The sequence below is a fragment of the Branchiostoma lanceolatum genome, chromosome 9 (genome assembly GCF_035083965.1).
Source record: "Branchiostoma lanceolatum isolate klBraLanc5 chromosome 9, klBraLanc5.hap2, whole genome shotgun sequence".
In the NCBI taxonomy this organism is placed as follows: domain Eukaryota; kingdom Metazoa; phylum Chordata; class Leptocardii; order Amphioxiformes; family Branchiostomatidae; genus Branchiostoma; species Branchiostoma lanceolatum.
Window position 1 is genome coordinate 15,181,875 of NC_089730.1, and position 20,659 is coordinate 15,202,533.

A 20,659-nucleotide genomic window follows, 5' to 3' on the forward strand; every position below is an offset into this window, starting at 1 on the left:
AAAGGGCTACCTGGACATCCTCCAGATATTATCTTATGTACAGACATCTAGGGGCTGCTGAATTGGTGGCAATAGTGAACCGTTTCCAAATAATTACACTACTGGTGTCCCTCAGGGCTCTATACTTGGACCACTACTATTCCTTCGCAGAGGTAAGTTCAACCCAAACATTAAACCGTTGGCAGATGATTGTATCATCTATTGGGAAATCAACAACATCACACTTTGCAATTAGATATTCACACATTAGGATTATGGCAGAAATGCTTGCAAATACACCTGCACCCAGATGTATGCCACTTAATGTGATTCACACATAAGCGCAAGCCTGAACACTATAAACTGGGAATGTACACACTATCGATATAAAAGATAAGCAACCATAAATACCTAGGTGTTACCTAGCCGCTACCAGGCTCTGCGGATCGCTGGGAAAATAGTAGAAATTGGCCGAATAGAGTGAATAGTATGCCAAGGGTATGGAGAGAAGGTCAATACTCAGTAGTCAATATTTCCCAGCGATCCACGGAGCCTGGTAGAGGCTATAGGTGTTACCCTAAACAACCGGTTAACCAAGGAGATTTTAGGTTAACCTACTCTCTTGTCTTGGTCTCAACACGTACGTAACATTGCATCCAATTGTCTTTTACGGTAGTATGAATCTCTAGTTCATCTCTAGTTGTTCATAAGGGACCAATCATTCACCAATGTGTACAAAATACATTCTTACTTTCCCATTATTCATGACCAAAGGAAAACAATTCTACTATCAAAATCAAGAATTTGGTTTATTCGTCTTTCACTGTCTAAAAAGAAGTCAAACCCAAGAAAACTAGCTCGATGTACATTTACGTATAATAACATAGAAATATTTCTTTTATTATCATTGTATTTGCCATTCTTATATCTAACGTTATGTCACATGTAACTTTACTTGCAATTAGCTCTCGGGCATAAACGTATAATCACATTATAAAGCTGTTGAAATGGTTAGAACATGTTTTGGGAAAAGTAGATTTGGTCTATTAAATTCAGCGGGTATGTGCTTTTCACAAAACATTGTTAACTTACCTGGTGCAGTGACGCAACCGATGGCCAGTATCATGCAGACCCAGGCCGCCATGTTTTGCTTCTCAGTCCTCCTCAGTAAATATTTCTTAGTGTCATCAACGAAGCAATGTTACGTCTTCTTCAGGTTGTGGAAACTGAAGTAACAACCTCGCAGTTTTCTTTTTCCGACACACCCTGTCGACCTTTCCCTTAGTCTGGTAGACAATCTTGTGGCCACTGCTTGGGTTCCAAGAAAACGAGCCAATGTGCCGACTTCAAGACAGATGTAACATGTGCCGCTTATTACTAATATTATATAATAAGCGGTGTTTGAAGACAATAACATGCGTTTTGATAAACCGACTTAACCTGAGCCCGTACAGAGCTACATTTTCACCATTATCAAGAATCGAGAAGAAGCTGAATTTATCTGGTAGACTACGATACTAGTACCAATATATGTATGTTTGTATACATATCTTTGTTGTGAGCTACACTTAGACAAGTTGGGCAAAAATGTACAATAAAGGTCTTCGTGTATTCATTCATACACTAATGATATTAGTCTACGGCATACACAGCAGTTTGTTAGCACAAAATATATGCTGAAGATAAGATGAAAGCTAGCACATAGAAACTATCCAAACACGATTTACATTCGAGTGACAATTACATGCGATCCATAAGAGTTAAAAAGAGACAGGTGAGAGTTTTTTTTACCACTCATGTCTTTTTTCACACGTACATGTTAACGTTGAAGAATTTGGCTGCAAACTTGTACAAAAACTGCTCCAAAAGTGTGACAAAATTTAATATTTTTGTGATACATGGCTTTAGTTCATCAGTTTGATACTAGTAACCACAATGTGCTTAGCAGCCACAGCATGATGAAGAAAAAATAAAGTAAACGGACATGAACCTACAAGAAAGACACACACATCACTTCGTACACAACAGTTTATTAGCACAGCTCAAGAAAAGCACAACGTTGCTGTCTTGCATTTCAATCTAACGTTACATATACCTAGCGTACCACCTCTTCAATTACCAAACTTGCAAAGGATAAAAACTCGGACACATTCGTAATTCTGACCAAAAGTTCAACCCATCAAGCAGCTCCCCCTGGCGCCCAAAGACGTGGACAGTCTGGTCCTTGTCAAGGTTATATTGCACCATTAAGTAAGCCACGCCCCATCAAGTCCAAATATAAAAATGTAATACCGTGTATGTAGCCGGTATAACCGCCCTTCGGTTTAACATACCTCCAGCTTCACGGGCACGCGGCGCGGCAGCAGCTGGTTATATTGCACTAAAATACCTACATGTATATCACACCTAACCTTGGCACATCTAGCTGTAAGCGTTGTTTAATATCTGATGAGGATGCTCGTTCTGTGCTTGGTGGAAACAAATTTCACTCGACGATGGTTAACGTTCTAGGAAAATACAGCTTTCGAACACCTCAATCCTAGGTTGATGTCTCTGGTACTTGAAGGCATGACTATTTGTTCCCGTCTACAAGTTGTGTCTCAAAGATCACGGGCTTTCTTTTGCATTGTGCCCGGACTGGAGTCGCTGGCTTCACCGAGCCTTCGCTTCCTTGGCCTGCTTCCCGCAGCAGAGGCTGTAGCTGTGCTACGGTTCATCGTGCTTGAAGGACCTCTGTTGAACATGCCTGTCAGAAGAATGTCAAAGGCGTTCTGATCACTTTGGTCGTCAACGAGCTTTAGGTTATTGAAGACTTCGTCAGCACTAGGTCTTTTCTTGTAGTCTGGGTCTATCATCGTCAAGACAAGGTTTCGGCGCTTCGATTCACTTTTCATGACGGCGGTATGGTCTATACGTCTGCCTCGCGCCAGAAGATGACCGATAGGTTCGGGGTGTCCCTTCGAATTTCTCACACAAGGGGCCAGATATGGCTCCTGGTCGGCATTGCTACTGTTGAGATTGTCAAACATAGCCCAGATTATCAGCCCCATGGAAAATATGTCAACGGCCGTGGTCCAAGTACGGCCGGTGTTTTGTTCGGCACCGCTCAAGTGGGCTTCGGGAGCGATATAGAAGGGTGTTCCCCCAAGGGATCCCGTAAAATACTTGTGCACCTTATCTTGATCTAAACGGTCACTCACAGTTGCCATACCAAAGTCCACTACCTTCAGAATTGGGAACTCACTTTTGTCTTTTATCATCAAGTTCTGTGGTTTCAGATCCCTGTGGACGATATGCAGACGGTGGAGGAACGTGACGGCATCGGCCAACTGGAACGTCAGCTGGCGTTTTACAGTAACGTTTCGTTGGTTGCGGAAAACGTAGTCACCAAGTGTACCACCTTCACAGAATTCGAGAAAAATCCAAATGTAAGCAGAAGGGGAATAGACTATCTCGTGCCCGATAAGCTGGGCGATATGGTCATGACGGGGAAGGTTTGTTAATGTGTTCAGTTCTCCAACCGCTTCATTCATTTGGTGGTCCGAATCTGCGGAAAGTCTTTTGGCTGCACAGATCCTGACAGGATCACGGCCCAAAGAATAGGCTTTGTGTACTTGACCAAAAGAACCCCTCCCCAGTTCCTCTCCGACCTCGAAGTCACCAACCTACGGGAAGATGTAAACTTTATAGATAAGCAAGTTAATGACATATGAGTACATATTGGAGTACATTAGTACTGTAGTTCAATAGACTAATTGAGTAGTGCAAGAGTAGATTACAAAATCAACCATTCTAAAAATTATTGAAGTCTTTTAAATGGTCGCCCTTATTTTGCTTATGATTGAATTATAACAAATAACCTTGAAAGACTGCATGTCGATGTCTTCTCACAGTGTTGCCCAGGACAGCTCTGAGTCTTTCTCTCCTTTGCTGCTAATTTGTCAGCAGCAAGGCAATTCGTTGTCTCTGTTGAAGTTATTTTTTTCTGTCATATATGTAATGGTGTCAGGTGTAGTGTTTGAGTACAAAATGTTTTTCCTGCAAAAGTTAGGAAGGAAGGTTTAGCTACAATATGTTCTTTTGTATACGAACTTGTTAGTACCACTAAAGTGGGTTGAATACATGTATACAAAAGAGATGCACTGTTACAGACTATTACTACTAAGACAAACTTCACCTTATTTGGTTTACTAAGTGATATTTTCTATGTATTGTTGTCATGTCCGACTATATCCACATACATAGGTCAATTTCTCTTTAAATAATTTCAAAAGAGACAGAATTACCCATACATGACTATATTGTAACCCATACACTGTTACTGATAATGTTTTGTAGTTACAATTGTAGGATAGATTTGCCTTACAGTATTGTTAATTCAATGCTATACATTGTACCGTGTACGATTGTTGAGCAATAGAGTCCATTCATTCAATACCATCTGTCAAATTAGCAATGTCAACATAACGGTACACTAGTTCTGTATACATTGTAACGTTACACTGTATGGGGAACTGCGCAGTGTGTACAGCGTATATCAAATCTTACTTGGAGATGCTCCATAGTTCGAGCCATGCGCTTCTTCCAGGAACCTTTAAGCACGTCATCTTACTTTAAGTGGAGAGAGAAATACTCGAACGGGTGCTTACAATCTATTTGAATACTCTCATTACCTCCATGAAGGAGGTACGTTTAACTCTGTGAAAGGTATTCTTTTGAGTGTGTCAGATTGTATGTGTATATTTCTGTTTCGGTATCTTCTGTTCTAGACATACTGTGGCCTAGCTTTTTCGTGGCAGGTGACTTTTTACGTTAGAAGAGTTACAGCAGTGTAGCTTTTAGCCCCTAGCAGTTTATTCTGGAAATGCAGAGTATCTTGTTGAATATTCAAGGTATATAGGATGAATAGATCATCATCTTCATCATTTTGGACATGTAAATGTAGGTATGTACAAAATTAAGATAGATATCTCACGGAAGTATGATCTTTGATTTCGTCTCCTTTAATTTTAACCTTGTATTTGTTACGACTGCAGCAAGGAGTACGGCCCAACTTGACTCATGGCATAGACGTATTTATCCAGTTGATATTGACATATACATGTATTCATGTGGATTTAGTAGCGTAGCAGAAAATGACAGTATTAAAAAGAAAATGAGGAGGCCTATTCTTTGATCACCTTGTCACCATTTCAATCTTTTACAAGAACACGAACTACGGAACATTTTCCTTGTCTCTACCAGGCCAACTACACTGGCTATCGGCAGAATCATTTGCTGGGGGAGTTTGTCCACCATTGTGTTTCATTTACCCTTCCCGCGGACTGACTCAGTGACCAATTATTCACCCTATTTTTGTCGGATTCTACTATTCATAACCATGCTAGGAAGGCCTGCAGGATGCTAACCTTTCCCCCTGCCCTATCGACGTGCTACTCTGTCTATACTGTGGCGGGTTGTAGTCAGCAAAGTGCTATCACTTCACCCCATTACCTCCTTGACTCTAGCAAGTCTCGTGATGTTTTCACAATTTCATTCACACGTAACGTTACCTGTACAGAGGCCGCCAGCTTGGGGATGGTACCGTTCAGTGGTCTCCAAGACAACAGTACCGACGTACAATGGAACATGCAGTTACAGCGGTGTTCTTAACAGTTTTGTTGCCTTTCCCAACCGCCGCTACCACTGTGCATGGCTTCCCTGCCCTTACTGCCAGTAACTGCTACGCCAATTTAACCCCACACGAACATAGCGTTATGTGTACCTGTTAAACATACGTACACAATGAGTCACTCACTGAAAGTGAAAGGTGAAGCGGAACTTTCCATGTCATGTGATACTAGTACCACATACTAACGTTACCCCCGATCGCTATGCCTGTGAGGACCTTCAAGGAGCGCCCATGTAACGTTACATGTCCACCTGATCACAATTGGTAAGGTAAATATGCGAGAAAGATGACCAAAAGAGTACTAGTATCTTTAATATCCTAAGGCATGTATAACGTCATTCATATAAGCTGTTCGTTACCAGACCTAAGTTAGAAGCCAATCGGGAAGTACTACCCGGAAGTGAACCCTGTGCAACTGCGATGCACGATGCAGAAGCTGTAATATAAGCGACTAGAGGCAGAATGAGAATAATAATAAGTTTATTGCAAATTCATGCCCGAAGGCTAAATGCAAATAACATACATAAAAGAACAGTGTACAAAATAGGTATAAAAGCTGCTTATAATTAGCTCAAAACATTACAAACCTTACCTATACCATGATTGTTTATGTTGTTGTTCTGGTTTTGATGTGAATCCATACAACATTAAAGTAAACCTATCAGGACTGTATGATGTGTAAACAACAAAATGGTGTAATGGAAATGACTTTATTAGTGGGCTGCTCTCAACATGTACTTTATGGACCAAACGGGGGCAATATGTGCCTTGTTAATTACCAAGATGCATACGTATATCATAGCATAATATGAAATTGATGCTGAGCTTGACATAATGGCAAGAACTAACTGAACAGGAGGAGACTGTTCATGTGAGCGGGCGGAATTCTACAAAGGTAAGTCATGCTTTTCCCAGTGAGGGTACGTCTTTTTAAAACATTCATAATTTATTAGATTACTCTGCAGACCCTGGGCGATACAGACGAGTTTGAACCCAAACATGGATACGATTTTAGCACTTTCATTTCAATGTCAGATACAGGACTTGCTATCATACACCGCCACGTATCACTGCGATATCGAGTTGACAAACAGTTTACTTAGCCTCCTTCGCAGACTTTAATAGGTGGCTGGCGGGTTTCTATGTTTGTATCTTATCTTTTTCTGAATTGCGTTGTTTTCTGATCACTCTATTGCTCTTATATGGCCAAAATTAGTCGGTATACCGACTAGGAGTGCGGCCCTTACAACTTAGAAGTTAGATCATGTTGAACATCGCCCCCCCCCCCCCCAATTAAAAACGAACATCTAGAAGGTCAGCGCAGGAGGCTACAGCTTATTGTATTTGCAGGCACATAAGAGACAGTTACATTTGAAAATAGTGCACACAGTTTGGCGAGCTGCCCTTCCAGGGTCACCTACCCAGAACAGTGACGGAGCGCGGCTCCAGGTGGCTGATCAGCCTGATAATCAGTAATCGGCGATAAAGTGAGTTATCAACAACAACTAGACACCGTTTAAGCAACTTTAACCCTTGACCGCGTACTGACATTATTACTATCAAATCATTATTTTACATCGTGCATCATATAAAATTAAGGGTCACGTAGCTCCAATTTTGGTCGCTCAGTTATCGTAGTCAAGTGGAGAGGGGGGCTTGCCGGCTTAGGCGGCATGTCGAGTTAATAATATAAGATCATCGCGGCATCATATAGATGATTGGTCAACATTGCATCAGAACCCCCCGCACGTTGCATGCAATTCCTCGTCGGATACAACCGCACGGAATTTAACTTAAGATATCATCAATATGAACGAGAACGCAACTTTATATGTAACTTTACGTTCCGGTGACGTGCTCTTCCAGACAATCTCCAACGCTGCGCCATGAGCACCCTGCAGGTCATGGTCAGGTTCAACTCGAACCACAGCTTTATGGTAAATGTCAACACGTCATGGACCATCGCCCGGTTCAAACAGGAGCTGGGGAGGCGACAGGGGGTCCCGTCTGGACAGATTCATATCCTGTTTGCCGGTAGAGACCTATCGGACTCACTGAGAGTTAGGGTAAGTTTTGATCGAGTATGTCTGCTTTTCAGAATGTATTTCTGTAACCAAAAGTATGCATTTAGTGCAAGGTATAACTGAGCATGCTACACGTGTGCTCTAAAGTCTGACTGGGAGGCTTGCTAGGAGGCATTTTATCATTCGGTCACTGGCATCTGCCAATTACTTTTTTTTAACCAAGATGTTCATACAACATCTTGCATGATTGAATCATTATGTTGTTGTTGTTGGCTTTCGCCAGGATTGTCAACTTGGCCAGCAGACCGTTGTCCATGCCATAAGCGGGTTGCCCCAGCTGTCAGTGGACGCCCGTGGCCCCTCTACAGCACCCCGGTCTCTCAGCGATGTACAACTGAACGTACATCCTGGTGGGGCTGCTGCAGGTAAAACTCAAACCTTGGCTTAAAGAATACCATCCTATGAAATTGTGAAGGAATCACAACATCACTGGATTTTCTGAATGCTATGTAGAAGGTTAGGAAGCAGGATTTTTGTTTGTAATTTCCAACACAATACAATTGGACCTATAAACGGTTACCCACATTTTTAACTGATCATCTTAGGTAAAAGGTAGATAGTTCGTAGCTGCCTTCACCTTATGTTCGTCAGCATTTTTTGCAATCTCATCTACGAAAGCAACAATGGTTTTCCATTGATTTTCCTCAGCTGCTGACAATCTCCCATCATACTTCGTGTACTGTAAGCAGCCCTGCAAGGCGGTGAAGCCGGGGAAGCTGAGGGTCCGGTGTGGCAGGTGCAGGCAGACAACCCTTACTCTGAGCAGGGTGAGACACGCACTACAACATGTAACCACGCAACGTGTATCTTGTTTAGGTGTGATTGTGATTGGGGCATATAAAACGTTGGAAAACTAGCATATTTTTGAGCTTGAAAATAGTCTTTCTGCAATAGATCTACTTTGGAGGATGCATAGAGGATAACCAAACGTAGGAGAGGTGCTCATATTATTTTGGTTATACAGGAAAGTTTGTCATTTAGAATAAAACGTAGGTGTGATGAGGTAACGTTATGTGTATATTGTTGTAGGTAGGTAGGTAGCAGTAGTAGAAAGCATAAATCATGATGAGCCCTTCAAAGATTCACTAGTGATGAGTGATTTCCTTTGCACCCTGCTCAGGACCCAAGCTGCTGGGAGGACGTCTTGGAGCCCAGAAAGATCCACGGCAGGTGCCTGTCCAGCGGGTGTCCGGGAACCGTGGCCGTGAGTGGGATTCTCATTGTGCATTATACGTACCGCTAGAACTTGGAGCTACCTTGGTAAAACTTGGTAAAAGACGATTGAAGAATGGCTCTCCCTATGGCTATGTTGATGGTAAGTTTGCGAAAGAGATTCCGGAGAATACAGCGGGTTGTCCAGGCCCGCTGCTTAGCTTGTCAATGCCTGTATTACAATTACAAATACCCCATCATCATGCCCTTTGACTGTCTTTAAACGCAGGAGTTCTACTTCAAGTGTGCGGACCACCCAACGTCTGAGGATGACACATCTGTGGCCCTGCCTCTCGTGAAGAACAACACAGAACAGGTGGACTGCCTCGCGTGTGCTGATGTCAGGTACGTCTGCAGTTTCACGGCTAGCTACCTCCCCCTCCTCCTGTAATATTCTGTGGAGCGAGAAAGTCAGTTATGCCACATCTATCACGATTGTTGAATCTTTGGCCTTACGAGTCAGCTATTAACATGAAGAGTTTGACGTTTCCACACATTGCTGTTACAAATGCACTGAATCTTCTGTTAGGTGGCAAAACATGCATCGATTCTGACGGAGCAAAGGCCCCATTGTAACTACTAGACTTTACTTCTTGTAACATCACTAAGCGGACGCTGAAACCTTATATATAATTACCTGCTAGATGTCGCCACTACTGCACTGGGGCACAGAATATTAATGATTATAATCAGTCGGCACAGATTTAAGATATGAAACATCATCACACAACTTTTTTTTCCCAGGACCCCTGTGATGGTGTTTGAGTGCGCCGATGGCCATGTGATATGTCTGGATTGCTTTGCCCAGTACTGCGTCACCAAGCTGAATGACAGACAGTTCATCGAAGATAACTCTCTGGGATACACGCTGCGCTGTCCAGGTAGAGTCACCTTGTTTTCGGTGCAGATCATATTCTATTATAACAAAACGATGACAAATGGAATGAAATAGATGGTGTTGGACTCGATGGTTAACAAAGATAAACAAAGCAAGGAATAAGATCGGTCGGAAAATATAGTCACTTAAAAGAGGTGTAATCGATCAGTGGGTGCCTGCGAGCATACCCAATGATAATCATGGCACCACTGGTTGACATTGATGCTAATACATGTGTAGTATTCCATCACAAACACAAGGTCGGGAAAATCATGCAAACTTGCAACGATGGTCTGCTCCACAATGATTATATTGGAAAATGATATTTACAAATGGAAAAATTGCTGTTTTTTTTATCCCTTACCTGAAAACAATTTTCAACTTGTATACCCAGCTGACTGTGGCAACTCCCTGATTAAGGAGGTGCATCATTTCAGAATGCTCGGAGATGAGCAGGTGAGATGCTTTATCTATAGGCTTAGCTGAAGTATTTGTCTATTCACCTGACTAACCATGACCAGTTTCCATTCTGCGAAAACGAAGATACGTTCTATCTGTAAAACAGAAGGAGAGGAACCACTATTTGAATTGCTCAGAAATGTTTCTGCTAGGGAGGACAGAAGAATGTTTATTTTTAATATCTGGCCAATATTTTGGACCTTTGTCCTGTTTTCCCTGTAATTGACCCCTACATGCTTTCTCATGGGCAGGGCCGATCTATTAGAATGGGTGGGTGGGGGTTGTGAAACAGTGTCAATGATTTCTGACTGTAGCTCTTTAAAATGCCTGAGTTAACCCAAACCGACCTGACAAATCCAGCTTTACAGTGTGAGTAAAAACGTGATGTTTGGAGTGTAGGTAAATGTGTTTTGAAGAGATTGTCCTTTATGGCTTAACTACATTTTGCAATGGAAACTTCATTTGAGGGTCCCTGCCCAGCATCGTTAACTTCATCTTTTCACTTTGTTTAATTTAACACAACTTTGTTGCCACCTTTCACTGTTTTGTTGCCCATGTAGTACGACCGTTACAAGGACTATGGTGCAGAGGAGTGGGTGCTGAAGAATGGCGGGGTTCTGTGCCCGGGAAGGGGCTGTGGGATGGGGATAATACCGGAAGGGATCAGCAACATGGTGTTGTGCACTCGACAGGCAGGCAGTGGATGTGGGGTGAATCACGTCAACAGATTTAGAAATTCCCTTTGAAATATATCTCAGATTCTGATTAAATTGTTGACGTAGAAAAAAAGCGACTAGGGGATCGTGGTGGAAGCACCCTCACGTTAAATGGCCAAACATTCAACACGAAATAGACATTTAACATTTCTTCCTCAGTTCGTGTTCTGCAAGCTCTGCAAGGAAGCCTACCACAACGGTCCGTGTGGCCAGACTGCACCACAGCCCTCAGCTCCGGCGAACGTAAGTCTAAAATGAAATTATATCCTAGCTATAGGTCTTTGTGTGCTGTACCTAACTACCTATAGTGTTGGTAATCTTATTCTGATTCTAACACAAGTTCCTGGCAAAAGACGACGGGAAATATAAGACTGCTTCACAATTAATACTCGCAACGTAGATTATTTAGGCATGGTTGCTGTGCCATAGATGTTGTCTTAACTTTACGTGTGTCTTGATATGACTCTGTGGACGATTTTATATCACAGAACTACCGAGTGGACGAAGACCGGGCTCGCCGTGCGCGGTGGGAGAGGCGCACAGCTGCCACCATCAACAGGACCACCAAGGCCTGCCCGGGGTGTAAGGTCCGCACCGAGAAAAACGGTGAGATGTGACTCTTCTCCAGTCTTAGGTGCGTCAGTACTCATTCTAAATCTTGCAGTAGCCATCTGTCATTCTGTAGAAACCCAAAGGGTGGGTGGCGAGTACGCCACTCCCGGCATCAGAACCCCCGCCTATCCCGATCCGCACGGATTGGGAAATCAACGCGCTAACCACTAGGCTAAAAGGTCCGGACCAGTTAGACTGGTCAGTTAGTGGAGGTTGATCCCCACTGTTACAATTCTGCCATCGCTATGCCCATGGTTTCTTACTGGCACAGTGTAGCCCTTTCCTCCACCAGGCCTTCCTACGGGGGTAGAGATCATAAAGGATTTGGTAAAAAAGGGAATAATTGGCCAGGAGAGTCAGTCCGCGGTAAGGTTACATCCCCCCGCCTGCAAATGAAACCCTATGGTGGCCAAACTCACCTGGCAAATATTGTCAATTGTCAATCTACAGTCTGGTAGAGACTAGTGTAGCCCAAGGTCACTTTGAAGTTTTTTCATTGCATTGAACTTTGGCCAGAAATAGTCGCTTATCTTCGATGATAAAGCGCTTTAGCAAAGCAACTATGATGCGATATTTATGCGAGCAGTTGTGTCTCCAGGCAAAGTCCAGGCCTGAGTCCGAAGACATTATGTTGGGATTTCGTGACGTTTGAAAACTCTCAAGACTTTTTTACTGTTACGTTTCCTCAGATGGATGTATGCACATGACGTGTAGGTGCGGCTTCCAGTGGTGCTGGCTGTGTGAGAGTGAATGGGGGAGGAATTGTCAGGAGAGGCACTGGTTCGGAGAGCGGCGTTAGAGGCCTCTGTGTTGGACCAGACGAAAAAGTTGCCTTAATCATGAAATGAGTACGGCATAGCGAATAATAGATTGTTCACTTTTACTTCTTTTTTGGACCTGATTTTGGCGTACAGAAATTGCACATTCCCATTGTAAGTCTTGCTGGTTAGTTCTTCATGTCCAATCTCTTTTTGCAACTTACTTCTTAATTACTAGCAATAGATTTCTCATCCGTTTTAGTACATGCCTATTGCAATAAATTGATCTGCCCCATCCTTTACTGTCATTCTTTCACCTCCCAACACACTTTACAGTTTTGCCTTGACAAAACCCCCCGATGTTATTAAGGATTAAGAAGAGCAACAACAACAAAAAAAGACAACAACTGTTTGAAAAATACTTCTATTGCTGTATTTCCAAAGACAGTGATCTGTACATTAAGTATGGGGTAGAGTCGACCAATCAAAACTGTACAAGGCACGTTGGTTGTGAAAATACAAATATAAAACTAGCATCCTCCATTCTCTGTTCTTTCATGTAGAGATATCATTTAACATGTCAGTAATGTAGCATTATTACAATAGGTACTTTCCACATGCAGACAAGGTCTTTCTATGTTCATGTAACATTCTGTCTTAGAATTATTCGAGTTTTACTTCCAAAAAGGTTATTTTACATCTTCTGTGGAGGTTAGTTGTTTCATGTACAAGTTCTTCTGTAGAGATGTACAAAGCTATTAGGCATGAAAAGTGTTGCAACATTTGAATATCATTTTTTGAGGGTGTAGGTTCATATCTTAGACTATCATGCACATGCAGTACAAAATGTACTGGAACAGCACTTCTTACATAAAATCACAAACTTATAGAGGTAAAAAGTACTACACATCACATAATGTTACATAAAAGAACAGCACATAACAGGACAGGTACATGTACCCAAAACACAAGTACATGTATACAAATGAACCATAGTAGGGTTGCATTAACTGCGTATTACATTACATAGTTCAATCATACAGTTCAATATCGTGGCTGTGTTGACACAACACTTTGTAGAAATATGAAGATTCAAAACACAACACAAATTAAAACACAACACAATTAATTGTCCTTCTCAGAGTTGACTTGTACCATAACCAGTTATTTCACCAGTATAGTATACAGCTGGTATTCGTTCTGTAATTTCCACGACTAAATAATCAAGTTTCTCCACTGTTACAAATAGTCGTTCTAGTCACTTGTGTACAGGTTATTTCGGGGCGTTACAAAAGTTTATTGCAAAGAGAGTTCTTTGCCGTGGTTTTGCATAGTTACCAGTAGGCAAGACGTGGCTGTTTCTGAGTTTTCTTAAAACTTTCGCAAAGTCACCAAGGTTGGAGGTATCATTCAAACACAGACTAATGTAGCAAATATGTAGCAATGCCAACATTGTTCACCAGTATCAATGCAATCCCCTGTGCAACTATACTGAGTAGGTAGAAAATGTTACATGCCACACTTTGGGAAAGCTAGCCTCGTAGTATCTTCAGTCACTCAACTGTAACAATAGTGGTTTCAGTATGACCCGTTTTCCTGTACGATTGAGTAACGCTGCATGTGTTGGTGTCCCAGCATAACAGGGTTTGGGTGAAATGTTAGACTACATGCATGAATGCCTTGTATCATCATTCAAAATGAAAATTGTATGGAAAACTGCAGAGCATGCATCTGTAACATGCTTTGGCAAAGGACACTTAAGTACAAAATTTATAATTACAAATGTGGTTTCCAAAAGTAATGATTAAAGATGTATCAGATTTTAACTGGTATGGGTATAGAAGCCCTATTACATTCTGCTTTCATATGCATGTTATCCATCTATGAGTATATCTAAGAGATGCAAGCATTGTGATGGCAAGATAAATGTGATTTTACAGATGTTAATGCAAATTATGTACATCCATGCTTTGTGCATTTACCATCAAATGCATTAGTATAAACTTTGGCTAATTTGCACAAAAAGTAATACTGAAATAAATAATGCAAACACCATGCAAAGAGCAACGCTGGACGACCATACATGTAGGTATGAAACACAAGATGCCCAAACTCCCATACAAGCAACTTTCCAAGTTTGTCCCAGTTCATACTTACACAAGACCTTTATAAGATGCTTGACACTGCAAATCATACTGTCTTTTCATCAGGTAATTTTTCAGGTACAGTTTAGATTTCATGCAAAACTGAGTGCAAATTTTCTATGATTTGAATATTTTTGGAAAAACCAAACCAAACCAAACAAAAATAATATAAAAATCTAGGAAACACATATACTCAAATGTTTTGCAAAGCATCATTCAAGTACAAACGTATATGGGATAATTCACTCTTAAATGTTGCACTGAAACAGGTTGTTTTCAAACCATACATAAAATTCAACATGAACAGTTTGAAACCAACTTGATCTGGAGCCCCAAAAGTAAACAATCCCATCAGAATGACATACATGTACTATACAATGACTGGCTTGTACAAGCATCTTTAGAAAGGCTTGGGAAAATATATACAGTGTCACTTCTGTAATAAAAAGGCCTGAAGAATTGGCCACTAATCTAAGTGTTACATCTCTTATACAAGTATGAAGTTTGAAGACTCAAAATACTAAAAGGAAACTACACAACAGATGTGATACTGCATATTGTAAGTGTCAGTTGAAATAAAGTTGAAAAGTTATTGGTAGAAGAGTCTGGGCATCTTCTTCACTTAACCCTACAAAAAAACTGAGTCATAAGAACTACAGATTGTCACAGTTTTGCGAACAAAGATGCTGGAAAAGATTCCCATTGGATGGCAGGTGAAACCTTCGACCGATCAGTATAGTTCTACTGGGGACTGCATGGCTTCTGATGAAAGGTCTCTCACGATTGGCTGATTTTGCTACAGATGGACTGTTTCAAAGTAATACCTTACCCTGAAGTTCCTTGAAGTACCGGTATTGCTTACTTAGAAGTACCAAGGACATTATATATAATGTCCTTGGAAGTGCATGTAGAAGGAATAGAGATTCCTGGGTGTCATAGTAACCTGTACTTTGTAGTCAAAGAAGGAAAACTGACAAAATGTCTCATTAAAATACACCTCAATGCTGTTATATGGCTTGTAGTATGGTTCAGTTTCTTTTATCAGACAACACTTTGTAGATGTTATCATTGTAGAGTTATAAAGTTAGGCCTGGTGAATATTTGGCCTTCTTTTAAACGTTAAGAGCAAGCATTTGTATAAAATACATGCCATTCTCCATGCAGATTGTCAGTTAGAAAGGATGAGTTGGAATGATACCTTCTCAGAGAGCATTCCTCAAGATCATAATGTTTGTTGAGATGTTTACAACTCGAATTTGCAGCGCCTCCTACAAGGAGGAATTTGTACTGCAACCAAAAATGGGAATACATGTAGCAATTGTGATAAGTGAACTAGTGAAGGGAGTTGCAATTCTTTTAAATCTATTAAGATGCAATCACATGTACAGTACATGCTTCTACACACACACAAATTAAAGCAAATTTCACTATTATGTACAACCTTAAACAAGTGTGCAGTGTATAATACTATGTAAAAGCAACGTTAAAACATTAACAAATGTGGAAAATACAGCAAACTTGTTCAAAATCACAAACAGAATATTCTACCCTACGATTTCTTAAAACCTGATAAAACATCTAAAAACTCCATTTTGGAATGTACAAATCAGAATTTCCAATAAAAGGAGAATCAATATATGATTATGACAGACCTAAAATATAGCACAGTGGTGGTCTGTGAAGAAATACACATATGTACAGAACTATACACAAATGTTCCAAAACAGTCGTGGCAAATGGCGGCCGCGTACGGCGTGCTACCGTTCCTCGGTTCCGGAGGATGATGGGGGAACCTCGTGGCCAGCCTGTTTGGCTTGGACCTACAAGAAGAAGAAAATACACAAAGTTTAAACAACAGATCTTAAGAAATGGTGCTTTTTCAGTATTTCACAGATGGATAGATTTGAAGCTGTTGAACCAATGTGAAATTTGCTGATAAAACATTAAATCATATAAAATAGATATCTTGAAATAGCTATCGTGGGGTGACATCTGCGGATTTTTTTCAAACATCACATCGAATTCAGTGAAAACTAGCCTTAGAAAAAGTGCTGTGTGCCCCCATTGAACCAAACGCCATGTTGGGCTTGTAGTCTTTTAAATCATACTTTCACAGCGTGCATCATACTCCAATTGTAAAATCAAGGGTCACAGAAATCCAGTTTTGATAGCTCAAAAGTTGCTCAGTGATCACAGTTTGGTGAAGAAGGGCACTTGTGATGTGTCGTGCATTCACCAGTGTGGTACTGTTAATGCAGAAATGTTCGCGATGATTTTATGTTCGCTGTTTTTGCAGTGAACTCTTTACCGCAAACTTAAAACCACCGCAAAAAGCTGTTCCACTGTAAGACTGCAGCTCTACCCGAATTATTTTTGGGTGCAGCTCTACTATTGTTTCAAACGCAAACTAAAAAACAACGGCAAACACTACGTTTTCATTTCTGAAACAATTCGGCATTTACAGTATTTGTATGTGACAAGATAGTAATGAGGATAGTGCGACAGAAGAAGAAGGAGACAGGTTACATCGAGGTTACGGTGTCAGAGAGAGAAGTCATCCATGGATGACGCCAGCGACTGATCGAGAGAAGAGGACGAAGACACGGAGAACTGGAAGAAGGGAACGAGAGATGAGGCAATGTCTGTCATCCCAACTGGTTAGTCAGAATAAATGGACTCAGAAGCCATATTTAAAAAAAAAAAATGGCATTTTAAATTCAGAAGCCATATTTGCAACAAAAAAATTGCATTTTTAATTCAGCAGCCATATTTTCAACAAAAAATTGCATTTTTAATTCAGAAGCCAAATTTTCAACCAAAAATGGCAATTTTAGAATCTGCTAATCATGGTGTAGTACAATGTAAAGCATCTAATCAAACTATGAAATGTAATTTTGAGTCAGCAGCTTAATGTCAGAATGTTGTAAGCTTTTATAGATTCAAAAGTTGACCTGGAATATATATATATATATAAATTTCATTTGTATAAGACTGCGTAACACTTACCTCCAGGTTTCCCCTTGCTTGTCGTAGGACATGGTGGGTTTTAGACACTGAAAAATTGGAAACAAAAAAAGACGTGAGACTCATCATACATTAACCATGAAATATGTAGTTCATTTTAACAGGACCATGTTGAACGTAAAACAGTAAATTCTATCATTCCACCAGTTTACAGACATCATGAACAGAAATAAAACATTCTTATCTTCTGTAAACAGTGTTTAAATGATGAATAGAACTTACACTTACATTGTTTCACCAGTGCTTCTTCCATGCCCTGTTTCAGCCGATTGGTTCTCTGTAAGAAAGGAGTGACTGTAAGTCCTTGCAACATTTAATGTCTCAAAGACAAGAACAAATTCCATTTTCTACAGTTTAAAAACCATTCACTTCTCTTCACCAAAGTTCAACAGCCTATTTTTCTTATGCAACGGGAAGCCCCTACATTGTGGGACATTGAATACACTTTCTCTACATCGCCAAATTTCCCCTCACTTACCTCCAACTTGTGAAGAGCAGACCTCATGACCTTCTCCTGGGACGTTAACCGTTTTCTTAGGTTGGTGATCTCGTCTTTCAAGTTCTGGTTCTAAGGAGGAAGGCAAAGGAAGAACTTTACAATAAGACTTGAATCACTATATTTTGAGCCATCATAACAATGATACAGGGAATGCCCACTATTTTAGCTGTAAGCAAATATGATATCTTAATTCAAGATTATGTAAGCAAAATTCATATCCGAATAGTAAGTAAAATTGATTTCCTCATACCACTACATGTAGAACAGTGTATATGTGGCAGCTTGTCTATACAGTATAGAGGAAAATACTGACAAACTCATAATGAACAGAATATTTGTTTGCACATCAGTTTACTAAAGACATGTACTGCATGTAAACTAAAGATTTGTAGCCTCGAAACTGACCTCCAGGAACACAATTGCTGTGCCATCCCCACCACTACCTGTGGAGGTGGGCACAGAGCCTGGGTCCCGGGCTTTCCAGAACAGCTTGAGCAGGCGGTGGCACTCCTCCAGGTGGTCGTGTAGGAGATGGAGGGAACTCAGGGTCTCCTCAAGGGGCTTCTGGTCTCCAGGCTATACAGTAATGGGGAGGGGAAACAGTTAGGACAAACATGGCTTTACACTCAAAAAAATACACTCTAGTGACCGCCTCTACTTTTCTCCTACAAGTTACCACAATGTCTACAGTCCTTGACGTTGTGGCAACTTTTGGTGATCCCTTAGCTTATTTTTCCATTGACCAAAGCATTAAAACCCGTCAAAAATGGCCACCTGTGTAATGTGGCAGTTTTCAAGTCCGTTGAGTGGTTTCACTGTACATGTATATGCAACTTGATTACATTTACACAGACCTAGATTTTTCTTATCTCAAGTATTATCCCTTCTATACTTTCTGAAGTACATGTACATGTACATATTTTAGATGCTTGGACACAGCAAGAGAACTTGTGCAGATAAAACCTATAAGTTATACATTATATAGTACCTGTGTAGAGTCAAGTGCCTTCTTCAGTGCCTTCAACCGATCCTTAACTCGGGATTGAACGCCACGTATGGCAAGTCGGCTGTCGTTAACCTGATGTCGCAAGGCTTCATAGTCTTCTATCCGCCCCACGACATACCGATAACGGATGTCAACGTCAGCAGTGGATAGTGGTGACACCCCTTAAGAAATGAAGAAGAAAGTTATTACCATATCTTAATCTGTCAATTTGCACATACATCTTTGTTGATTCACCCATACTAGTAGTCCTGGTCACCTCTCATCACCAGCATTACAAGCAAAGAGACAAATGGCATAATCGTTATGTATGGGAGCATCTTGTAGACTCAATGTTCAATTTTCACATATTAGCTGAGGTTTGGCAGATAAATTACAGAAGTACTACATTGCAATAAGTCTCAAAGTTTGTGTCTCTACCCTAAACTAAAGATAAATGCGCCCATATAGCTCTTGGGCCATGCTGGCCAATACAGTAGGGTGCTACTCCACTGGTAATGGTGTGCATTTTCAACTCCCAAAATCTTTCCCATAAGTGGTGAGAGCTAAGCAGAAAAGCAGTAGGAACATGCACCATTTTTAAAGTCTCTGGTAAGACCCGGACCTTCCGAATGTAAGGCAAACACTGTAACCCTTAGGCCATTGCAGTACTCAGCACCCATATACAATGTATAAAATGAAGCTCTCAGCCCACCTTGCATGGAGAATACGTCAATGTCGTCCTTGTCCAGGACAGGGAGGGAAGCGTATCTGGCCAGCTGACCGACCAGTGGGCTGTTCTTCAGGTGTGGATAGTTGGCAGGGGAGGAGTGGGCAGAGTCGGTTGTATACGGACCAGACAGGTGAACGTCACCAGGTGAGGCATCTGTGCATATGGGAAACACAAAACTGTGAGGAAAATCTGAAGTTCAGGTTGTTAAGGTGAATATTTCAAAGATAGGTGTGTTGGATGCCACAATATTCCATTCAGCCAAAGGGAGACAGTGAGGTATTTTGTTTTGGGCATGTCTGTCTGTGTGTGTGTGTATGTATGTACATGTATGTGAGTGTGTGTGCCTCTCTGTCTGTGTGTGTGTGTGTTTCTCAATATACACAATGCAGAATTGCCATACATCCTCAGTGCTGCTATTCTTTGTCTGTGGGACTGGAAGGGTTGCAAAGCAGTACAGGTACATTTGTACACTGTAAGGGGGTGAAGTCTGCCATCTGCCTTGTTGTACTTGCACTCAGTAAAACTGAGTTCACTGTGTGTTTATCTGAATGCTAAATGTACCTCCTGCACCAGTCTGGAAGAGTGCCCTCTGTGCCGGGCTCCTGTGCCCATGGTGATGGTTGATGTTTATGACTGTGGGACTTTCCTCCTTCCCCAGCAGTTCCTTCACCTTCCGCCGGAGGGCGCTGTTGCTGATGTGTAGCTTCTCAACCTGTGAAAAATAAAATGCTTTAATTTTTCAATCCGAATTTGCTTTCTTAGTTGCTTTTTTGTACCATTCTAAAAGAAAATGACTCAGTCATTGCCATGATTAAATTTGTCACAACTTGATATAACATTTTATTACATAGCTGCTTCTTATAACAGCTGTGTATACACCTTTCACCAAAAGATTCATCTGAGCTGTTT

General features: G+C 41.1%; 3 protein-coding genes across 11 annotated transcripts in view; 1 reads left to right on the forward strand and 2 right to left on the reverse strand.

The window, feature by feature from the left end:
• Positions 1-2,051: 2,051 nt before the first annotated feature.
• On the reverse strand, positions 2,052-3,618 carry LOC136442254 (serine/threonine-protein kinase 35-like). The gene has a single exon (XM_066439018.1). The coding sequence runs from the start codon at positions 3,510-3,512 to the stop codon at positions 2,580-2,582; it is 933 nt and encodes a 310-aa protein (XP_066295115.1). The 5' UTR covers positions 3,513-3,618; the 3' UTR covers positions 2,052-2,579.
• Positions 3,619-7,492: 3,874 nt separating this feature from the next.
• Positions 7,493-12,902, forward strand: LOC136442084 (E3 ubiquitin-protein ligase parkin-like). The gene is made up of 11 exons (XM_066438709.1): positions 7,493-7,716; positions 7,958-8,099; positions 8,383-8,501; positions 8,855-8,938; positions 9,176-9,291; positions 9,691-9,827; positions 10,218-10,279; positions 10,843-10,992; positions 11,158-11,241; positions 11,487-11,604; positions 12,300-12,902. The coding sequence occupies exons 1-11, from the start codon at positions 7,537-7,539 to the stop codon at positions 12,407-12,409; spliced, it is 1,302 nt and encodes a 433-aa protein (XP_066294806.1). The 5' UTR covers positions 7,493-7,536; the 3' UTR covers positions 12,410-12,902.
• LOC136442067 (myomegalin-like) overlaps positions 12,779-20,659 on the reverse strand; it is a 58,341-nt gene continuing 50,460 nt past the window's right edge. For 6 of the 9 annotated variants that reach the window (XM_066438676.1, XM_066438675.1, XM_066438670.1 and 3 more), the window contains 9 exons: positions 20,312-20,462; positions 19,733-19,903; positions 19,024-19,202; positions 18,441-18,611; positions 18,015-18,104; positions 17,759-17,813; positions 17,519-17,565; positions 17,039-17,122; positions 12,779-16,332 (listed from right to left, as the gene is read on the reverse strand). In XM_066438676.1, the coding sequence (XP_066294773.1) occupies positions 17,054-17,122; positions 17,519-17,565; positions 17,759-17,813; positions 18,015-18,104; positions 18,441-18,611; positions 19,024-19,202; positions 19,733-19,903; positions 20,312-20,462 (933 nt within the window). In that variant the 3' untranslated portion in view covers positions 12,779-16,332; positions 17,039-17,053. The remainder of the gene's footprint in view (positions 16,333-17,038; positions 17,123-17,518; positions 17,566-17,758; positions 17,814-18,014; positions 18,105-18,440; positions 18,612-19,023; positions 19,203-19,732; positions 19,904-20,311; positions 20,463-20,659) is intronic. The other 3 variants (XM_066438671.1, XM_066438674.1, XM_066438672.1) reach the window with 3 other exon arrangements.

Excerpts from the sequence above, each read along its gene's own strand:
- LOC136442254 (XM_066439018.1), bottom strand. The coding sequence starts at position 3,512 with ATGAATGAAGCGGTTGGAGAACTGAACACATTAACAAACCTTCCCCGT.
- LOC136442084 (XM_066438709.1), top strand. The coding sequence starts at position 7,537 with ATGAGCACCCTGCAGGTCATGGTCAGGTTCAACTCGAACCACAGCTTT. Across the intron at positions 8,502-8,854 it reads CAACCCTTACTCTGAGCAGG|GACCCAAGCTGCTGGGAGGA; the intron begins GTGAGACACGCA and ends CACCCTGCTCAG. Across the intron at positions 8,939-9,175 it reads GGTGTCCGGGAACCGTGGCC|GAGTTCTACTTCAAGTGTGC; the intron begins GTGAGTGGGATT and ends CTTTAAACGCAG.